Source organism: Gracilinanus agilis, chromosome 1 (assembly GCF_016433145.1).
Source record: "Gracilinanus agilis isolate LMUSP501 chromosome 1, AgileGrace, whole genome shotgun sequence".
Lineage (NCBI taxonomy): Eukaryota > Metazoa > Chordata > Mammalia > Didelphimorphia > Didelphidae > Gracilinanus > Gracilinanus agilis.
In genome coordinates, this window is record NC_058130.1 from 348,959,922 (window position 1) to 348,980,618 (window position 20,697).

Sequence of the window (20,697 nt, forward strand, 5' to 3'; positions counted from 1 at the left end):
TTAATTCGCTGGTTACCAAGTTGCAAACATTTTCATTGTCTAAAATTGTCCTCAACATGAAACTAGTATTCACAGGCAACACAGCTTTCATCAGCTTCAGGTACCACGTTAAAATTCAAGCATGCAGGAAATATTTGGAGAGAAAAATACTCTTTTCCAAGCTTGGTAAAATTAGCTGTTTGATTGCCTGGTTATCCAGGAAGGGACTAGGATTTTCATTCCTAAAATTCTTCAAGACTAAACTAACCCGGGCAGCTGGGTAGCTCAGTGGATTGAGAGTCAGGCCTAGAGACAGGAGGTCCTAGGTTCAAATCTGGCCTCCTACACTTCCCAGCTGTGTGACCCTGGGCAAGTCACTTGACCCCCATTGCCCACCCTTACCACTCTTCCACCTAGGAACCAATACACAGAAGATAAGGGCTCAAAAATAAATAAATAAAAAAGACTAAACTGACCACTGACACTCTGAAGGGTTTGTGAGCAGACTGACAAACTTTAGGAATATTTAGGATAACTTGCAGTACTTGTTTACTATCAAGACAATAACCCCATTGAGGATATGACAAAAGTAGTGAAAGGAAATGGGCTGAATGCACAAAGTTACATGTGGAAGAACAGGAGCAGTTTAATGATTCTTGAATTGGAAATCATTAATCACAAGATAAAGAGAAAGATGGGATCTTGACCCTCCTAGAGTTAAACTTCAAATGCTGTTGGTAGATCTTGGTATTCCATCTTCCACCTTTGCCCAGCCTGTTCCCATGATAAAAATATATTGTCTCAAAAATTTGTGTGTGTGTGTGTGTGTGTGTGTGTGTGTGTGTGTGTGTGTGCCTCTTTGATCTCTGCCTATGAGAATTCAGTTTTCCTTAAAGTGTGCCTTCCTTAAGGGAAACTAGGATGTGTAAAGAAACCTCTCCTGATGCCCTAGTTATTAATGTTTTCTCCTCAAATGATCATTCATTCATCTGTTTCTATATAGTCTCCCCCAGCAAAATGCAAAATCCTTGGGGGTAAGAACTCCTGTTTCCTTTGTCTTTGTATTCTAAATGTCTCCCTTGAGGCTATGTACCTAGTATGAATTTAGTATTTGTTGAATTAAATTGATAAAAATTCATCCTACAACACTGCTTTTTACATTTCACCTCTCTAGTTTTGATATATCTAGGGCAGTGATGGGGAACCTATGACCACAGGCTCCAAAGATCTAATGCAGAGGGCTCTCTGTGGGCACAAGGCTGCCCCACCCTCAGAGTTCATTATTAGAAAGACAGAGAGACTTGGGTGGAGCTGCTCTCCTCCCCCCTCTCCACCACACCTAAGGACATTCCTCACTTCACCAGCCTCTCTGCCCAGCAGTCCAATGGCAGCACTTTCTCCCTCCCCTATGTGGGGCAAGAGGGAGGCATCTAGCACTTACAGGGGAAGTGGGGGCCCAGCACTCCATTTCTAAAAGGTTCTCCATCACTGATCTAGGGTATGGTGAATCACCCAACCTGAAAAAAAGTGGCAGCATAAATTACATTTTCAATTTTGAATAAAATTTTTTTTGAAAAAAAAAAAGTTTAAAAGATAAAAAGTCTTCCTATAGGAGGTGGATTTTAGCTGAATTTGAATGAAGCCAGGGAATCTGGACAGTGGAGGTGAAGATAGACAGCATTCCAGCCCTGGGAATTCAAGAACAAAGTCTGTACTGATTTGTATAGGGACTACAAGGAAGGAGAGAGAGCCAGTCTGGGAGAGCTGATGCTCCTAAACCTCTATACAAACTTCTAACAGTAACATCAGCAAGTGACAGCATCTGCTACAAATCTTTTCCCCATTTCAAAAGTATAGAAAGTTTTGTTGCTGTTGTTCAGAGGAACAGAAATTGCTCTACTCAGTAAGAACCATAATCCACTAAGCCCAGTATTTTGCCTCTGACAGGGGCCCCAAGGGAAGGTATGGATCAAAAGGCTGGGGCTATCCCACTAACATCTTAGTTTGCCTTAATAACACATTATAGACCGCCATCCATGAATTTCTCCTAAGCCATCTTTAATCTATTTATAGAACTACTAGAGAATAAAGTGTTGGACCCAAGTGGATTTTCCAGATAACTGGTTACTTACCCTGAAAATAAATGGCCTTAGACTGTTATGCTTTTTGAATTTTTATATCTACTTTTTTTTAGAGATTTTTTTTTCCTCTCCCAGTTTTGACCCTTGTTATGGAGACTGTCAGTGTGTTCCCATCTTTATGTCTTCTTTGGGTCTACTTTTGGCCTCCTCACTCTTCCTCAGATCTTTTTCATTTAAGCTATTGTCTAGAACAGTGATGGGCAAACTTTTTTAAGAGGGGGAAAGAAAGGAAAGGAAATGCTCATCTGTCAATTTGTTTCTAAGGCAACTTTTTCGAAGTTTCATTGCATTGTATCCCACTCATTGTATTCGTAAGATTAGGAATAATGTGGACCAGCCAGATAGAACATTTCAGGGGGATGCATTTGGCCCATGGGCTGTAGTTTGCCCATCACTGATCTAGAAGAAATGTAGGTCTTTATATATATTCCTATTAAATTTTATCTTATTTGATCTGGCCTATCTTTCTAGTCTGTTTAGATATTTTTGGAGTCTTAGCCTAGCCAAACAGCATGCTAACTATCTCCAACAAAGACTTCTTTTCAAATTACCTGCCCTGCCTTTAATGACCCAACTAATTTTTAAGACCTAGGCATCCCAAGTCTGGCCAATCTCGCCTAAGACTTGGTACTGGCAAGAGGACAGACTGAGTGAGGTTATCAGGGACAGTTCTAAATAAAGTACATAAACTTTAGTACTTGGACGTTGTGACATCTATTGTGCCTTTTAATTTATTTTTAATATTTATTTTTTAAAAACCCTTAACTTCCATCTTAGAATCAATACTGTGTTTTGGTTCTAAGGCAGAAGAGTAGTAAGGGCTAGGAAATGGGAGGGTTAAGTGACTGTCCTGTCAAGTTGCAACTGACTCTTCATGCCCCATTTTCCTAACAAAGACATTGGAGTAATTTGTCATTTCCTTCTCTAGCTTGTTTGTCAGATAAGGAAACTGAGGTCAACAGGTAAGTTTTAGGTCTGATTAGAACTCAAGAACTTGAGTCTTCCTGACTCCAAATCTAGCACTCTATTTACTATGCTACTCAGTTGCCCCATATTTAGGTTTCGAACTTCTTATATTCATTTACCTTTCTCCTTTAGCTGGAACAGCAGATAGAGTATAGTTTTTGAGTCAGGAAGAGCTGAGTTTAAATTTGGCCTGAGCCACTAACTAGCTGTGTGGGGAAAGACCACATTGCTTGCCGGGCAAATAATTTCACTTCTCTGTGTCTCAGTTTTTTTGTCTGTAAAATGAGGATAAAATCTATCTCCCAGAGTTGTTGTGAAGATCAAATGAGAAAATTTGTAAAGCATTTGGCAAACCTTAAAGCACTATCTAGATGCTAGCTATCATCATCATCATCATCATCATCATCATCATCATCATCATCATCATCATCATCATCATCATCATCATCATCATCACCACCTTCTATTAAAAAAACTTAGGAACTTACCATGTAGTTGAGAAAATAAGACATATAAGGGGTGACTATACAAGATAAAACAGAAACACTAGAACTCACATTGAAATGATCTTTGCCTTTCACAAGTCACTTACAAGGATGTACAAATGAATTCCAATGATTTTGTCATTCCTCAAATTATTTTTGTTTCTACTCTTTAGGAATGTGACCTACAGTTCATGAGAGTAAATCTGTATTCTCTGATAGCAAATTTGAAACTTGTTAACAGCAAAAAGTCAGTCAGATCCAAGGTTAAGCTGGATAAATACTTTTGAAGGACAAAAGCAACAGTTGACTTTCTCATATAAAGATTGGATTTCTTATGGCACATTGTAGGTGCTTGATAAATGCAAGTTAATAACCAAAAGGAAATTCTGTTTTTTGTTATCATGCACATATAACTTAGATCAAATTTCTTGCCATCTTAGAGAGGGCAGATGGAAAGGAGGGAGAAAGAGAATTTAGATCTCAAAGATCTGGGAAATGTATGTTAAAATCGTTTTTATATGTAAATGAGGAGAAAATAAAATATTATTAAAATAAATGCATGTTAATTGATTGTGTTGTTCATAAACTAGCTGTGAAGGAGATCCGAAAGGAAATTAGTCTTCTTAACTGTTTTTTTTTTCTCAAACAGAAATTTGGTTTGGCTCTAAAGTTCCTTTTAAAATAATACAAAAATAATATATAAAGCAGTAAATTCCTTGAGGAATTTTTGCTCCATTTGGGAAGAGATTAATATTTTTCTTCAATCCACTTAATTTCCAGTTTATAGCTAACTTTCTGCACTTGGGGGGCTTCCCTGGCCTCCTTGTTTGAAAAATCATTATTACTATAGCATCCTCTTTTACTCTTCTGATTGAGAGACATGCATTTCAAACATGTACATAAGCACATATGTACACACCTAACTATGTTATGCATACACTTTATATCCTGAAGTACTCACATTACTAGAAGAGTGTGTTGAAGTTTGACCTAAAGTGAAGTAATAATGACATTCGGCTACTTCTCCTCAAAACAAGGAGAAACTTATCCTCTATCCATTCTGAATTTGTTCAACCTTTCTGACTTCAGAAATAGTCTAGGGATATGGGTAAGAAAGATTGACAGATAAAACAAAAATTATGTCCCAACATTCCATTCAAGCAACACTTACTTTAAACCTCAGCTAAGGGTAAAAAAGAAGCCTAAGATGTATATTAAAGATATAGATAGATATAGAGATTTATAGATAGATATGTATATATAAATTTTACCCATTTTCCTTTGCCCAACTTTACCTTTTCAAGGAAGGATTTAAGAACTTGGCAGTAACAATAAGCTAGTCAACAAGAAATGGGAGGAAAGGGGAGCAGTATGGATAAACCTTAATCAGCTCCCTGAATGAATGAGTTTGCTTGACTTGTCAAAAGATTAAAAGAAAGCTCCCCTCCCTTCAGATTTATTTCTGTAACACTGAAATATCTCCCCCACAAAAAGACTGCTAGATTTCCCACCTGTCTCTGAGGATATAATCATCTCTTTGTTTCCCTCATACAAAATTACAACAAAAACTATAAAACCTATTGCAAAAGCAAAGTAACTCTTAGGATCAGAAGGACAAGCTTTTCCCTTCCTCTGATAAGTATGAATAATGAAGTTCAACATAGGAGAGGAATGGATGTTGTCATTTTGAGCCCCTGGGTCCCATAAAATAAACAATGAAATAAAGGTACTAGTGATGTCATGGCTTCATTTCTTCCTCTTGTAGATATAATTCAAATAAAAAGAAAATGAAAATGCAGAAATGCAGAGATTAAAAAAAATGATCGATGGGGACATAAGCCTGGGAGAGATTACGTCAGAACAGTGACATTACACTGAATGATCACGCAGGCTAAGATTATAAAGTAGGAAAAATGAGCTCATGTTCAGCTGCACAGATAGGGAGAGATAAGAGCACATTGCTCTGAGACTGTCACCCCAGATAGGATGCATGGCGATTGTGTCATCTCTTTTGTTTTTTTCGGTCCTGGATCCATACAATTTTCAAAAAACCCACTACTAAAACAATCATTTTCCTCTGCTCAGATTTTTTTATTCATTAATGGTCTGGCTAGAAACAAAGGACAGTATTATTTAATGAGCTGACATGAGTTCAAATCCTGCCTTGGACAAATACTGACTGTGCAACCCCAGCCATGCATTTCAATTCCCAATGCCTCAGTCAACTCTGTTAAGATGACAGATTCTAGAATAGCTGTTAATCTGCATTGGTGGAGGGTTTCCTCACTGGGAATTGATCTCTATGTCAATGAAATCACAGAAGTGAACTAAAAACTAAAGTCTGTGCAAATATAATTTTATTCTCTCTCCTACTAACTGAACTTTAAAATACAATTCAAAGACACTGCGGTAGACATAACAGGGGGTAGGGAAAACACCAGCAGGGTGAAAATAGGATAGGTGGAGATTAGGCTCTGATTTTGCCTTTACCTAGTGGCATGCCTTTAGGCAGGTCACAAACATCTCTAGGCCTCAATTTCCCCATGTGTACAACGGGAGTGGTGATGCTTACACATACTACCTCAAAGAGTTACTGTGAGGAGAAAAAAAAGTTTCTTTGACCTTAAAAGACTAAGCCCATTTGAGTTATCATTATTTGAAAAAAAATTAAGGGTTTGCTTTCCTTGATTATTAAGACTCTACTGGACTTTCTTAGGGAATCCATCACACCCTGTCTTCTTCATCCTTCTTCAATCACTATTTTTTGGGAAGGGAAGGAGGGAAAGACCAGTGGATTCATCAGGCATTCATATGGCAATTAGAGGTTTGCAAAGGAGCAGCAAGGCAGCACAGGGGAAAGAGTGCTGGGCCTGAAGTCAAGACCCAGCTCAAATCTGGCCTTAGACATTGTGTGAACTAGGACAAGTCACTTAACCCTGGCTGCCTCAGTTTCTTCATCTATAAAATGAGTTGAGGAAGGAAATACCAATATAAAAAAACATATTGCCCATCTGTAAGGCTGATGGTAAAGTTAAAATAAACCTGAATTAGCCAGCTAAGTAGCCCAGCGGATAAAACAATGGCCCTGAAGTCAGAAAGACTCAAGTTCAAATCTGACCTCACTTGTGTATAGCCTTGGGCAAGTCACTTAACCTTGTGGGTCTCAGTTTCCTCATCTGTCAAATGAGTTGGGGAAGGAAACTATTCCAGGATCTCCAAGAAAACCTCAAATGAGGTCACAAAAAGTCAGATACGTCTGAAAACAAATAAATAAAAGGTTTTCAATGTACTTATGTCTGTTAACTCAGCAATGTAAGTTTAAAACTAGCAATCATAAAGTGTTGTCTTGGGGACAGAGGAATTAATTTTCTTGTGGTCATAATTCTGGTATGTGGTAGAGGCAAGATCTGAACCCAGGTCCTAGTCACTTGAAGGCCATCCTTGTATCAGATGTTTTATGCTGTTGTCACTCTAGAATAGTCCTGAACAATGAAAGCTAGACTCACAAAGTATTCTCCTGCCAGTGAGTACTTCCCAATTACTTTTTCTAATTACAGGAGAAAAAGAGTAGATTGCTAGTGTCAAGATCATTTTCACAAGGTCTTCAGGATAGGGAAGACAATAAGCCTTACTTTAATCTAGGGCCTATTGTGTGTTAGGTGCTGTGCTAAGCACTTTACAGATGTTATATCTTTTGATCTTTTGAACAATTCTGTGAGGTATGAGCTATTATCTATTTTACAGTTGAGGAAACTAAGGCAGGTAAAAGTTAAATTATTTTTTCAGGGTCACACTTCTAGGAAGGATCTGAAGCTGGATTTTAACCTGAGTCTTCCTGACTCCAGAAGTTCATTTTTCTAGATCATTGTCAATCTTGAGACAGAGTTCCTGTTGCTATGGTTGATAATAAGGGATGATGAGGGGACGGCAGGTTGCTAAGTAAAGGAAATTCTAGAAAAGCTAGAAATTCGTGTGTACCCTTAGAAAGGTGAGAATACTGAATTGTCTAAGTTCAATACTTTCCCCACAATTTATTGTTCAAGAACTGAATCACTTGCCTGGAAAGGTGACAGACACCTCCCTAGGGGCACTTGGAGCAGAGTCCTGAGGACCACTTGTCAAGAATGCTACAGTGCAGATTTCTTTTGTGTGAGGGCTAGACCACATGGCTGCTGGGGTCCCTGCCAGCTCTGAAATTCTCTGATTTCCTAAACTTCAGACTATAGCTCCTTTTAACTTCTCTGGACTCAGTTAATATGCCAGCTTCCATTTGGTTATTTTTTAATTCAAAATTTAACAAATGGTAAACAAGATGCCCATTTCCAGAAATAAAACAGAATAAAGGGGATTTACACATGAAGCTGAAAATCTGTACCACGAGTAGTTTGCTTCAACCTCCAAGAACAAGTACACGCCAAATTCAATAAGTTTCCACTTTGTATACCACCCCTACCAGTCACTGTTAATTTCAAGACCAAATACATTATGGTTGGCCACAAATCTTTTTTGTATTATTAATCTACCTCCATTCTCATCCCAACACCGCTACCCAAATGCCTTGGCTGAACCCTCTCTTTTTCCTTTCCAAAACAGAAGGTTTCAATCAGTAGGGAATACAGATGGGTAAAAAGAACCCTGCTATAACGTAACCTACAGAAGTATGGCCTTCAAGTGATCAAGACCTAGCATAGCTCAATGAAAGGAACCTCAGAGTTCCTTTAAGAATCCTACTAGAATAAAAAAAGCTACAACAATCCCTATAATTAAATGAAGTTCCAGCCTTCTGCAAAGGTGTTTCTCAAGTCTGGAGATATGAACAGGAAAGATTTCCCTGAGGAATTTTGCACCCAACATGAAGAAGTATATGGATGGCACACCTCAAGTTGCTTGGGCTACATTAAAATAAACAGAAAAATACACAAAGCCTCACAGCTTCCTGGATTGAAAACCAACCTAGAGATAGGAGGTCCAGGATTCAAATTTGGCCTCAGACACTTCTGAGCTGTGTGACCCTGGGCAAGTTATTTAATTTCAATTGCCTACCCCTTACCATTCTTCTGCCTTCTACCAATACTTAGTATTGCTTCCAAGATGGAAAGTAGGAAGTAAAAAAAAATGATATGGAACCTTTGATACGGCTTCATCTCTAATTAGATTCACTTTATATTTGTTAAAATGTAGAAACAGGAAGATCTAGTATTGATTAACTTAAGAAGAGACCACACACACTGGAAAAGAAAGTTGTTTTTTAGGAGGCAAGACTCTCCAAGTATTTTAGAGATGATTCAGAAAGTTTATACATAATGACTTATCAATCTTATGGTAATACACTAATTAAAGGCTAAGGTTTGTAAAGAAAATGACTCTGCTAGAAAATTAAAAGCACTATGAAAAGCCACTGCAAAGATGGACCTATTGGGTTTTTTTAATAAAAGGAAGTAAAAAAACAACAACTACTACTATAAAAATGCAAAGTATAATTACCTGCATGAGCAGAGAGCGGTGAGTGTGGACGAGGCAATGCTGGAGACTGGCCATTGCCTATTAAGCTTTTCCGGTTACTTGTTCGGCAACTGAAAGAAAAGAAATAAAAGAATCAAAGGGGGGAAAAGGTCAAGCTTTACAACCAAAATCTATTCTCAATCATATATAAGTAAATTTAAAGAAAGCTCATGTTAAGTGGAAGCAGCCTGTTTCCCTATGCTATTAAGTGAAGTGACTGCCAATCAACACAGTGTCACACACATTTGCAGGGTGATTGCATCTTGTCTATTAGAAAATAAAACTGATTAATAAACTGTAACACCATTAATATTCCTTATCATCAGTGAAGCAATATAAAAAGTGATCTTTTTGTTCTTAATGTGACACATTCTAACCAGATAATAAGTGTAGTTTTCAAATCAATCATGAAACTATGGGGAACATCTTTGTTTACATGTAATTTCTAATACAAAATCATGCAATGAAGAGCAATGACTTATCAATCTTATGGTGATACACTAATTAAAAATCTAATTATTGAAACAAAATTCACATCTGTTCCTTTTTGTCAATAGAATAGATGACATCTCTTAAGATAAATGTATCCTGTCACTATCTTAAAAAAATCTTGTATACTACATTGAAAATTCATAGTATTTCTCCCTCAGAGCCAATTATTATATATCACCAAAGTAAGTTCAAATTTTTATTGAGATACTAGAAAAAATAGAAGCAGACAGGTGGCTCCGTGGATAGAGAGCCAGGCCTGAAGATGGGAGATCTTGGGGTCATACACTTCTTAGATGTGTGACCCTGGGCAAGACACTTAACCCCAATTGCCTAGCTCTTAGCACTTTTTTTGCCTTGCAACCAATACTTGGTATTGATTCTAAGACAAAAGATAAGGGTTTAAAAATAAATAAATACAACACTCTCCTAGAAAAGAGCTCTGTTTAAAAAAACATATCATTGAACACATGGATTGAGGTGGACATGATTGGGGATGTAGACTCGAAACTACCACACCAATGCAACTAACAATAATTTGGAAATAGGTCTTGATCAATGACACATGTTAAAACCAGTGGAAATGTGAATCGGCTATGGGGGGGGGAAGTCGGGGGGAAGGGGAAAGTAAGACCATGAATTATGTAGCCATGTTAACTTTTCTAAAAAATAAATATTATTAAATGTTAAAAATAAATAAAAAACATATCAGCTTTGCTCAATACACAGATAAAAGACCTTAGCAATTTTATCTTCTGGTTTCATGAGTAATTAGAGCTAAAATAGAAATGCACACTCAAACTGGCCTCTAGGTAGATTCCACCAACTTCCTATGGTAGAAATGACTCAAATGGTTTACAGCAAAGACAATATTTACTTTTTAGCATCTCTTTGTGTCATAGTTAGTATGGTACTAAGATCCCAGGTCCCTTGTTAAGGCATAGATACAAGGAGAAAAAACTTGTTCACAGAGATAAAGTTATTTCTATAGTTAGCAGAGCACAAAGAAAAGAGTAACAAGAAGCAGCAAGGCTATTTCAGTTAGCAACTCGGGTCAAGGGCAGTTCTTGGAAGGAGATGACTGGTGTGAACTCCCGAAAACAGCTTTTGCTACTGTTGTGACCAATTTATGGAAACACAAATGCTTGCTTTTATAGAGATCTATATTGTGCCACCACCTGATATCACATTTTCAAGTTTTAGACACTCAGTGGCCAATCAATGAGGCGTTCCTATACCTGCCATCATGCTACCTATTTGAAGCTGAGGACGAACAAGATGGTGAAAGACTAAACGCATGCCATTTGATAATCAGTTGAAGAAACTGGGTTTGATTAGCCTGGAGAAGGAAGGCAAGGCATGATGATTATCTTCAGATATGTGAAAGGCTGTATCATGGAAAAGGGATTAAACGTATCTTGTTTCATTCTAGAGGCAACTAGGTAGCATAGTGAGTAAGAGTGCTAAGCCTAAAGTCAGGAAGATTTGGGTCAAATACAACCTTAGACACTTAATAGCTGTGTGATCCTGGACAAGTCACTTAACTTGTCTCAGTTTCCTCTACTATAAAATGGGGATAATAACATCTATCACATACCTCCCAGAGTTGTGAGAATCAAATGAGATATTTGTAAAGTGCTTGGCATAGCATCTGGCATACAATAACTGATTAATATATGTCTGTTCCCTCCCTCCTTCCTTTCTTTCCTTTCTTCTTCTGTCTATACTATACCTAGAAGTTGTACAGAGGCTGGCTTTGATATAGGAAAAAACTTCTTAACAATAAGATCTATCCAAGAATACCTTTGGAGATTGTAAGAATAACTGTACACCTTTATGTAAAGGCTAGATAACTGTGTCAGGTGTATTGTAAAGAGGAGACAATTATTCAAACAGAGATTGGACTAGTTAGTTTCTGAATCCCTTCTAACTTGGACAATCTGTGATTCTGAATTGTATCTTTAGATACATAAAACACAAATTTCATTAATATAACTGAAATGTCTTTTAGCAGTGCTGATCTAGTATCTTCTTGTGTATTTGTTCCTTATTATTCCGCCTGTATATAGTACATATATACTCATGTCAGTATATACATGGTAGATATACACATGTGTACTCATATGTAAAATATGCGTGTAAATGTATATATATAAATATATAGAGGGAGAATAATGATCAACAAATTTGCAAGAAACTACTAGTATGGCACTGCTAAAAGAAATTTCAATTGTATTACTGAAATATGTTTTATGTTTTTGCAAATTTGTATTCACACAAACATGCACAGATACAGACATTTACATTTTTATATCTAAATATGTTCATAGATAGATACACACATATATATTTTTTCATTCTTTAGGTAGCATTACCTAATTTTATTATTCCTCCTGGACCTTTCATCAACACATCCTATTATTGTTTGCCAGTTTAATTAAGATCATGTTTATTCCTCCTAAGATTGCTAATGAAGTTGTTAAATAATACTAGACCCTTGATGCTTAATTATAAGTGTAATTTTGTGATGCAGACTCTTATACACCAAGAATTAGACCAGTTTAATTCATAATCTTTACATCAGAGGCCATAATTTTTAACAAATCAGAATGGTATAATATATGTTTTGTCTTAATACAAAATGAATGTCTATTTCAGTGGTGGAATATTAAATAACAACTTACTGACATTAATGAAAAGAATGGATGAGGTTGATGATATTCATAAAATCCTAGAGATATTGTGTCTTTACAGCAACTCTAAATAATACAAGAGCAATTTACTTACAATAAAGGTTAATTGCTATTAAAAATAGCAAAGTAAGGATGTGTTGTTTTTCACTTAACATTTAGCATCTGATTCAGTCATTTCTAAAGATTTCATTTTGACAACTTTAATTATTAATATTTATATCTGTGATGTAGATAAATAAGAAATGTGAATCACTATTGAGACAAGGTTAAGCCTGTGCTGATGACAGCATTTTAACACAACAAAACTACTAAATTTGTAGGGAGGGTTGTCAATATGACATGTTGAATTAGTTGAAGCAAAGGATTGAATAAAGATCTTTCTTACACGAATAATCACTGCAAACAAAAACTGGATTTTCCAGGGTACATCTAGGAAAACTAATATTTTCTACTGGCCAAAATACAAAAGCCTACAACATGGAATAAAGATACACACATAGTATGAATTTTACATTTTCAGTATAGTCACTATGGAAAGGAAGGAAAGTGGCCATTATAACCACACCAGCAATATGTTAAAGAATGTAAAACGGGAAATAAGAATGATTTTATCAATTATTTATTTATTTGTTTGTTTTTAAGCTCTTACCTTTCATCTTAGAATCAATGCTGTGTATTGGTTACAAGGCAGAAGAGTGGTAAAAGCTAGGCAATAGGGGTTGAGGGATTTGCCCAGGGTCACATAGCCAGGAAATGTCAGAGGCTAAATGTAAACCCAGGACCTCCTGTCTCTAGATCTGGCTCTCAATCCAATGAGCCACCCAGGTGCCCCCAAAAAGAAGGATTTTAAAAGATCTGATCATTCTGATCAGAAAGGTTCAATTTAAAATATAAATAACATGCAATAAACTTCATTTGCCTACTCCATAAAGATTTATGTTTACAAACTTATGATTACTAACTAAAAACAAATTCTTCAGAATTTTAGCAATGCACCTTAAGTTTTCAAAGTATTAGTATTATTGACTTGTGAATACCATAATAAAAACAGCAAATATTTTTATCACTCCTTTAGGTTTGCAAAAGCATTTTACATGTACTATGTACTACTTCATCTAAACCCTACAATAGCATTAGAAGATAGATGCTATTCTTACCCCTATTTTACAGATACGAAGATTGAGATTGAAAGTGATATGTCAACATGTCAAGGATATCACAGCTTGTAAGTGGCTGAGATAGGATTAAAACTCAGATCTTCCTGACCTCCAAAACCATATCACGATAAAAATAATAGATTTTTCTCTCTATTTTATGATTTGTCTGCATGAATCTAGAAAGACTATTTAAAGACTAAATCCTATGACTCTTCAAGATTTTCAGGGTCGCACATCCAGGAAGTGTCTGGAGCCAGATTTGAACCCAGGACCTCCCATCACTAGGCCTGACTCTTTATCCACTGAACCACCTAGCTGCTTCCAATGCTTATTATCTACTATTAAAGCTCCTATTGGGTAGGCACTGGAGTGGTTTACCTTTATGCACTCTGCACGATGTAAATGGGCATTTAATAAATACTTTTTGATGAAAATGGGGGTGAAGGAGTTGGAAGGTCTGCTTTAGTAATTATCCACTAATGTTCCATATTCTTTTCTAAAAAGTAAATAGGAGCCTGCTTGCCTCAAATTACATATTTTGGTGGGAGGGAAATGGGATATTCTGGGGTTGGGGGAGGATAAGCATTTAGAAAGCAGTTACTATGTGCCAGGCAGTGTACTAAATGCTTTAAAAATATAATCTCATTTGACCCTCACAGTAACCCTGAAAGATAGGTACTATTATTATCCCTATTTTACAGTTGAGGAAAATGAAACAAACAGAGGTTTAGTGGATTGCTTAAAATCACACAACTAGCTAGTAAAGGTTGGAGGTTGAAATTTAATTCAGGTCTTTGACTCCTTCATCCGCTATGCACCTACTTGAGACCAGCAACAAATCCTATACTCATTCACAAACATGATAAATTAAGTTGAATCTTATTCATTTCAGACTAAAAGGGAATTTTTGGTATTTCAGCCAAGGTTGTTATACCCCTGTTCTGTTTCATCATCCTCCACCCTATGTGACACTGCCATTCAAGGGAAAGAAAGAGCAGGTGATACCCTCCCCAGTGAAAAAGGGACCTTATTTCCATTGTGGTAGGGATTTCCTGGCATATTCATGTAATTTTCCAGTGCCCAGAATTGAAATATATAAACTTTTATATTCTGATGTATTAATGCCAGAGGACAAAAGTGTCACTTCTATGTACTCAGTGATAATCAACCCAAACTGCATTCCAGACTTTCCTTCCCTAAGGAAGTTGTCCCTTCTCTTCTCATCCCTCTCTCCACTCAGTTGTCAGATACTACAGATTCTAACTCCATTATTATCACTCATTTCCATCTCTTTCCCCTTCCTCTACATATTGCTTACTAGCTCCAGTCTCTTTGCCTTCAGGCGATCCCCTCTCTGATCCATCCATCCTTCACACAGCTGCCAAAGTAATTTTTCTGATGCTCAAGGATGACGACATTATCCCTCTGCTCCGAAACTGGCAGGTTTCTCCCATCATTCTAACTTCATGGCCTGGCATTTTATAATGAGAGATCACAGCTGACATTTATGTAGCATTTAACAAATTTGCAAAGTGCTTGACATCCATTATCTCTATTTGAGCCTCACAACAGCCCAGTGAGGTAAGTGTTACCAGTAGAATTCTCTCTCCCTCTGTCAATGAGAAAACTGAGGCTCAGAAAGGTAGGGAATCTATTTGGACCAAGACATTTGCCTATCTTGAGGCGGGGGCTGGGGATGAGGGGATAGTGCTTCCTTCCTATTTGGAAGCTGAAGCATAATTTTTCTTTTCTTTTTTTATGAATTAAAAAATTAATTTTTTTTTTCCTGATGATGTCAATTCAATTTTGAATAATCGTTTTCTGACATTTTGCAATCCATATTCTTCTCCCTCTCCTCCCCAAGACAGTAGGTGTTATGATACAGGGTGTACATGTGTTATCCTATAACACATATTTCCATGTTTGACATGTGAAAGAAGATACATATTGCTTATATTACAGAAGAAATTCATAGAGTACATAAAGTCAAGAATGGTATGTATGCTTCAATCTGTATTCAGATTCTGTCAGTTCCTTCTTGAAAAATAATTTTTGTTAGGATAACCTATACAGCTTCTTTCTTGAATTGAGAAAGTGTTAATATCATTGTTAGTAATACAATGAAGAATTTCCCTACAAAAGCTAAATTTAAACAAAAATATGCAAAAGGAAGAATAAAAGAAAAATATTAGGATGAAAAAGGACAAATATAAACCAAGGTAAGACATAAATGAGTGATGCTTATTTAAGGATTTACTATCCTTTCATTCAACATGGCCTTTCTGTTAGTAGAAAATCTTGGGGGGGGGGCAGCTGGGTAGCTCAGTGGATTGAGAGCCAGGCCTAGAGATGGGAGGTCCTGGGTTCAAATCTGGCCTCAGACACTTCCCAGCTGTGTGACCCTGGGCAAGTCACTTGACCCCCATTGCCTACCCTTACCACTCTTCTGCCTTGGAGCCAATACACAGTATTGGCTCCCAGATGGAAGGTAAAGGTTTAAAAAAACCTTTGTCCCAGTCCTTCACTACTTTCTAGAGAGATTTTCATGTTTGTCTTTCATTTTTGAAGAAGAACAATGATATCATGGAGTGATATCTTGACTTGCACATGATTTCATCAGTCTCACTCTCTTCCAAAGTCATTTAAGTCTAGTGGCAAGTCAAAAGTCTGGTTGACTGACTATGGCCCAGGATAAAGTAGATAACCTTGGCATTTTCAATGTTTCAACAAGCTCTAAGCACTTCACAGCACTGGATAAACTAAGAAAGTACAGAAGAGGCAGCCTAGGCATGGAGGACAGGGAACTGGTCTGAAAGTCAGAAGAAACCTGGTTTCAAATCCTGCCACTTTTATAAGCTGGCTGTGAGACTGGTCAAATCTCTTAACTTATTATTAACCCAGGCAACTCTCCCAAACCAGAAGTTGCAGAGCAGGTACTGGCTGCATTGGTAAGAGCTGCTATATCAGCAGTTCTCTAACCTAATGAAATCAAACAAGTCCAGTACACACACACACACACACGCACGCACGCACACACACACACACACACACACACACACACACACACACACAGACACGGAAAAAATTCTTAGGAGGAAAGGGGTAGGAAGGGATACACTAAATGTTCATGTTTAATTAAGGGTTGTGAACAAAAAATTTGGTTTGAAAAAAAAAATTTGGTTTGGACCTTGTGGAGTTTTTTGCTAATAAGAATTTAAAATGAGAATTAAAAAATCTATTCTGGGTAAAACACAGAATAAAAGCTACATAATTCTTCATTTAAAACTATGCTACATAGTAACTTGATTATATATAGTTCAATACCGTGACTAGACTTAATAGTACCATTATTAAGCTCACAGCTTAAACAATAACACCCTACTGATGGATATATATGACGTATTTGAGCTCATCTTCTGGAACACTTACACAAAACAGCTTAAATGTTGACACATTTGGTTCCCTAAACTCAGATACACTAAGCATATAATATGTAAAGTCCCATGGGATGAATAAAAGCTCATGATGTCACCCCCACCCCCAAATCTTATGTCAGCTTTTATCACCAAACAGAAAAAGCTGTGTTTCCTTCTCCCCAAGATCTAGTCCTGATCTAGACACTTGTGTCTAACCTTTGGATGCAAATAAAGCATAAAAATCACCACACCATAAGAACTGTGTCTCCCATCCACCTCTCAACTATAAACTTAACAAAATAGGGTATTTTCAAAAGATTTAAGAGGAATAGGAACTAGACTTAAGATTTTCAAAGATAAGAAACTCCTCCTAAAGGAGGAAACTCCCTCTACTAATGTAGTTGGCACATTCTTTGCATTTTAAAGTCTTGAGTTTCCTAGAACACTGAGAGGTGTAAGAGTTATAAGAGGCTGCAGAATCAAGCTTGAACCCAGGTCTTCCAGGCTCAGAGGACAGATCTCTCATCATCTTATGACATTGTTTCTAGATTAATTCGTCAGAAAGATAACTTGTTTAGTGCCTCTTAATAGGATTAACTCAAAGGAGCAAGAATGTACCAATAGGTAAGGGGAACTTCCATTGCTGGAACTCTCACAGGTGATTACCTAAGATTTAGAGGAAAAAATCCTATGGAATTGCCTGAGAAACCGATGTTAAGTGACTTGCTCAGGTTTGTTGGTCTGAGGCAAGATTTGAACCTAGATTTTCCAATCCCAAGCTTGGAACTCTCTTCCCTTCTGTACACTATTTCCACAAAATACTTCAAAATTCTATTTGGAAAAAACCAGAGTTTAAGTTCTAGCCCTAACACAATCTTAATACAAGTAAATTCATACAACCAGTAATTCACCCTCCTTCAGACTGGGCTCATTTTGGTCACTGACAAAATGTAAAGTTAGATCAGACAACAGATCATTTAGGCTCCTCCTCATTGTAAGAGATCATAATTCTCTGTCTCTTTCTGGATCAGCAGAGACAGCTGACCCTGGATACTAAACAACCCAAGATACAAAGAAAAACTTGCTCTGTGCATATGGATGTTACAGATGAAAAAGTAGTCAAGGCAGAGGGGCACTGGGTGAGTGGCAGGGCAGCCACAAGGAAGTGCTTTATTTATATGAGGGGCCTTAGAAAGACAAGAGTTATGAGGACTAAAGGCTAACCACACCTTCTCAATGGATCACATCTGTTACAGTCCAATAAGGAGCAAAAGAGTTTCACAGGAAACTTTATATAGTCTCTAGCCTAGATCAAATAACACTTTTCTGGCAAAGAGAAAAGAAAACATATTTCATTTATTTTACCTCCTATGCCACCTAGATCATGTAGTATACTGGAGAGGGAGCACAGAGGTTATAAAACTGAGGTGGGAGCAGACAGTGGACATAATTTGTCTAAGGGTGACCAATTATTTTTTTCTCCTTATATAGCATCAGTATGCTCAAGGCCAGCCCAGTTAGTTGCTCATGGTTTAAGAGCCTGTAGGGCCTTTAAACACTTATGCAACATCTGGTTCTACACAGGCCACCACCTAACTGAAGAGCCTTTTAATCATTCTCTCCCCAGGTTCACCAAGCCCATGAGGTCTACCAGGCCACGACCTTCTGTAATTGCTCTCAATGACTGAAATCCAGTTCCATTCTCAAAATAACATTCATTTGGGGACTTGAACACTAATCAAATCGGATAATGTCCAGGTAATTTCAGGGAGGAGAAAACCCCACTGGCAGTAATTTTTATATTCACAGCTGACTACAAAGGCCAGCACTCAATCGGACATATGGTCTTTAACTAGCCATCTTGGAGGGTCTTTAATAACATAATGAGTTAGGCAAGAGGAGCTCTAGTAATTCTGGGAAGCTAGTTTACAATTTATTAATACATCTTGAATAGAGAATCCCATTTACAGAAATAAATTGACATTGGAGGCTAATGAGACACCAAAGCTTTACCATACGTGAACATCTGCCAAGTCTTGCTACAGTGTCTGAAGTATTACCATCCATTACACAAGAATATAACAAAGCAATGATGAATTTCTTTTTTTTTAATATAGCATTAAACTGCTCTGCACGTATTAGGTAAAGTCAGGACTTATGAAAAATTAAATGCACACAAGTCAACAAAGACATAATACTTTATAAAAATGAAAAAATTATAGGAAATGACTGACCAAATTTTCCTCATGGGGATACTGCAGTATGTAAAGGACCTAGATAGTATTCTTTCCTCCCTTTATATTTAGCACATCATTTTCAAAAAATCCTGTAGTCAAAAATTTAATTACCCTTTGTAGGATCATGAAATGTGCCTCTCTAGGATTATCTAAACAAGTCCTTTCACAACAGATTTGCAGTTCCTTTGCTTGGCCCACATTGAAGTCTTCTCAATTTGGCAGGACCCAGCTAGGTTGGTGTTTCACATACCAACTTTAACTCTTGAACTAAACAGGTCTGCCTTCTAAAATTGTGACTTATTTTTAACAAACATTGCAAAATCAGGAGTAGCATTCCATAACAATGTGCATAAGAATAATGAAGTTTTTAATTTTTCTACTTTTCTCCTTTTGAAATGCTGTATTTATCTTCATGAGCTCAAATTTGGCCTTAGATACTTCCTGTGTGACTTTGAGCAGATTACTTAATCCTGTTTGCCTCAGTTTCCTCATCCGTTAAATAAGTTAGAGAAGGAAATGGCAAATCACTCCAGGATCTCTGCCAAAAAAATTCCAAATGGGGGTTTTCACAAAGAGTCAGACACAACTGAAAATGACTGAACAGCAACAACAATAATTTATAAGTTTGTTAACTTTTGTGTACTGCTGTTATGTAAATTCAGAATTTTAAAGATAAATTTGAAGAAGCATTTTGCTAAATACAAAATTTTCCTAAGTAAGGGGTATAGTATTTAGGTAGTCCTTCTAATCTCATTTGCTACATCAAGAAATATTTTAGTAACCAATGAAATTTTTGTTTAGTTTACTGACCTCATTAGTTCTGCAGTTAAATCTGATCTGTTGAAGTAGTTAGGAAAAAAGATGACTTCTTCAGGAAAGTACATTACTACTCTTCTCTGAACTTCTATCAGTTAAGTGGGAAGGAGGCTGACTCAGACAGACTATAAAGTCTTTTAATCCAAAATATTATGATTCTATTTAAGTTGAGGATCTAAAGCACTAGAAATGCTAAATTTCCTACCTTTTTTGATGTACATAGACATTCTTAAGTTAAAGAACTGGAAGAGAGAAGAAGCATATTAGGCTTTTGGGTACATGTAAATTCCTTGAGGGCATGTCCTTCCTTCTGTTTTTCTATTCAAACTGTCTAGCAGGATGTCTTATACATATTAGGCATTTAATAAATAGTTTCTGAATTTTACTAAAGTGAACTGAATATTCATCCTTGAAAACAAACATTTGTAAGGAGATGTATGAAAATCAATATAGGGAAACTCTTGCATACTTTTCTTCATTTTCTGTAAACAAGGGTATGTGGTAAACCAATAAGCAATTTCATGCCCTAATTTTTGCTATTCACATTCTTTAATTCAGACTCTCACAAAATAATATTTTATTAATGGCATAAGTGCCAAAGCTGTGATAATGGGAAAGAGATTGGGGGTATAGGGGGATAGAGGAACAACAATGGAACAACAACAACAAAAAATTGAGAAGCCCAGAAAAACTATCCAAAGGGACATTAAATAAATATTGCATTTCATACATTACTTAAATACTTGTAATTCACTGCTACTGCTGCTACTACTAGTTGAAATGAAAAAAAAAGCAGTCTTTTTAAGAAGGAAACAA

At 36.7% G+C, this 20,697-nt stretch overlaps 1 protein-coding gene across 5 annotated transcripts in view; it reads right to left on the reverse strand.

Moving 5' to 3' along the window:
* Positions 1-20,697, reverse strand: part of MAST4 (microtubule associated serine/threonine kinase family member 4) — a 797,816-nt gene that overhangs the window by 114,940 nt on the left and 662,179 nt on the right. For all 5 annotated transcript variants that reach the window (XM_044663432.1, XM_044663416.1, XM_044663424.1 and 2 more), the window contains one exon: positions 9,056-9,144. In XM_044663432.1, the coding sequence (XP_044519367.1) occupies positions 9,056-9,144 (89 nt within the window). The remainder of the gene's footprint in view (positions 1-9,055; positions 9,145-20,697) is intronic.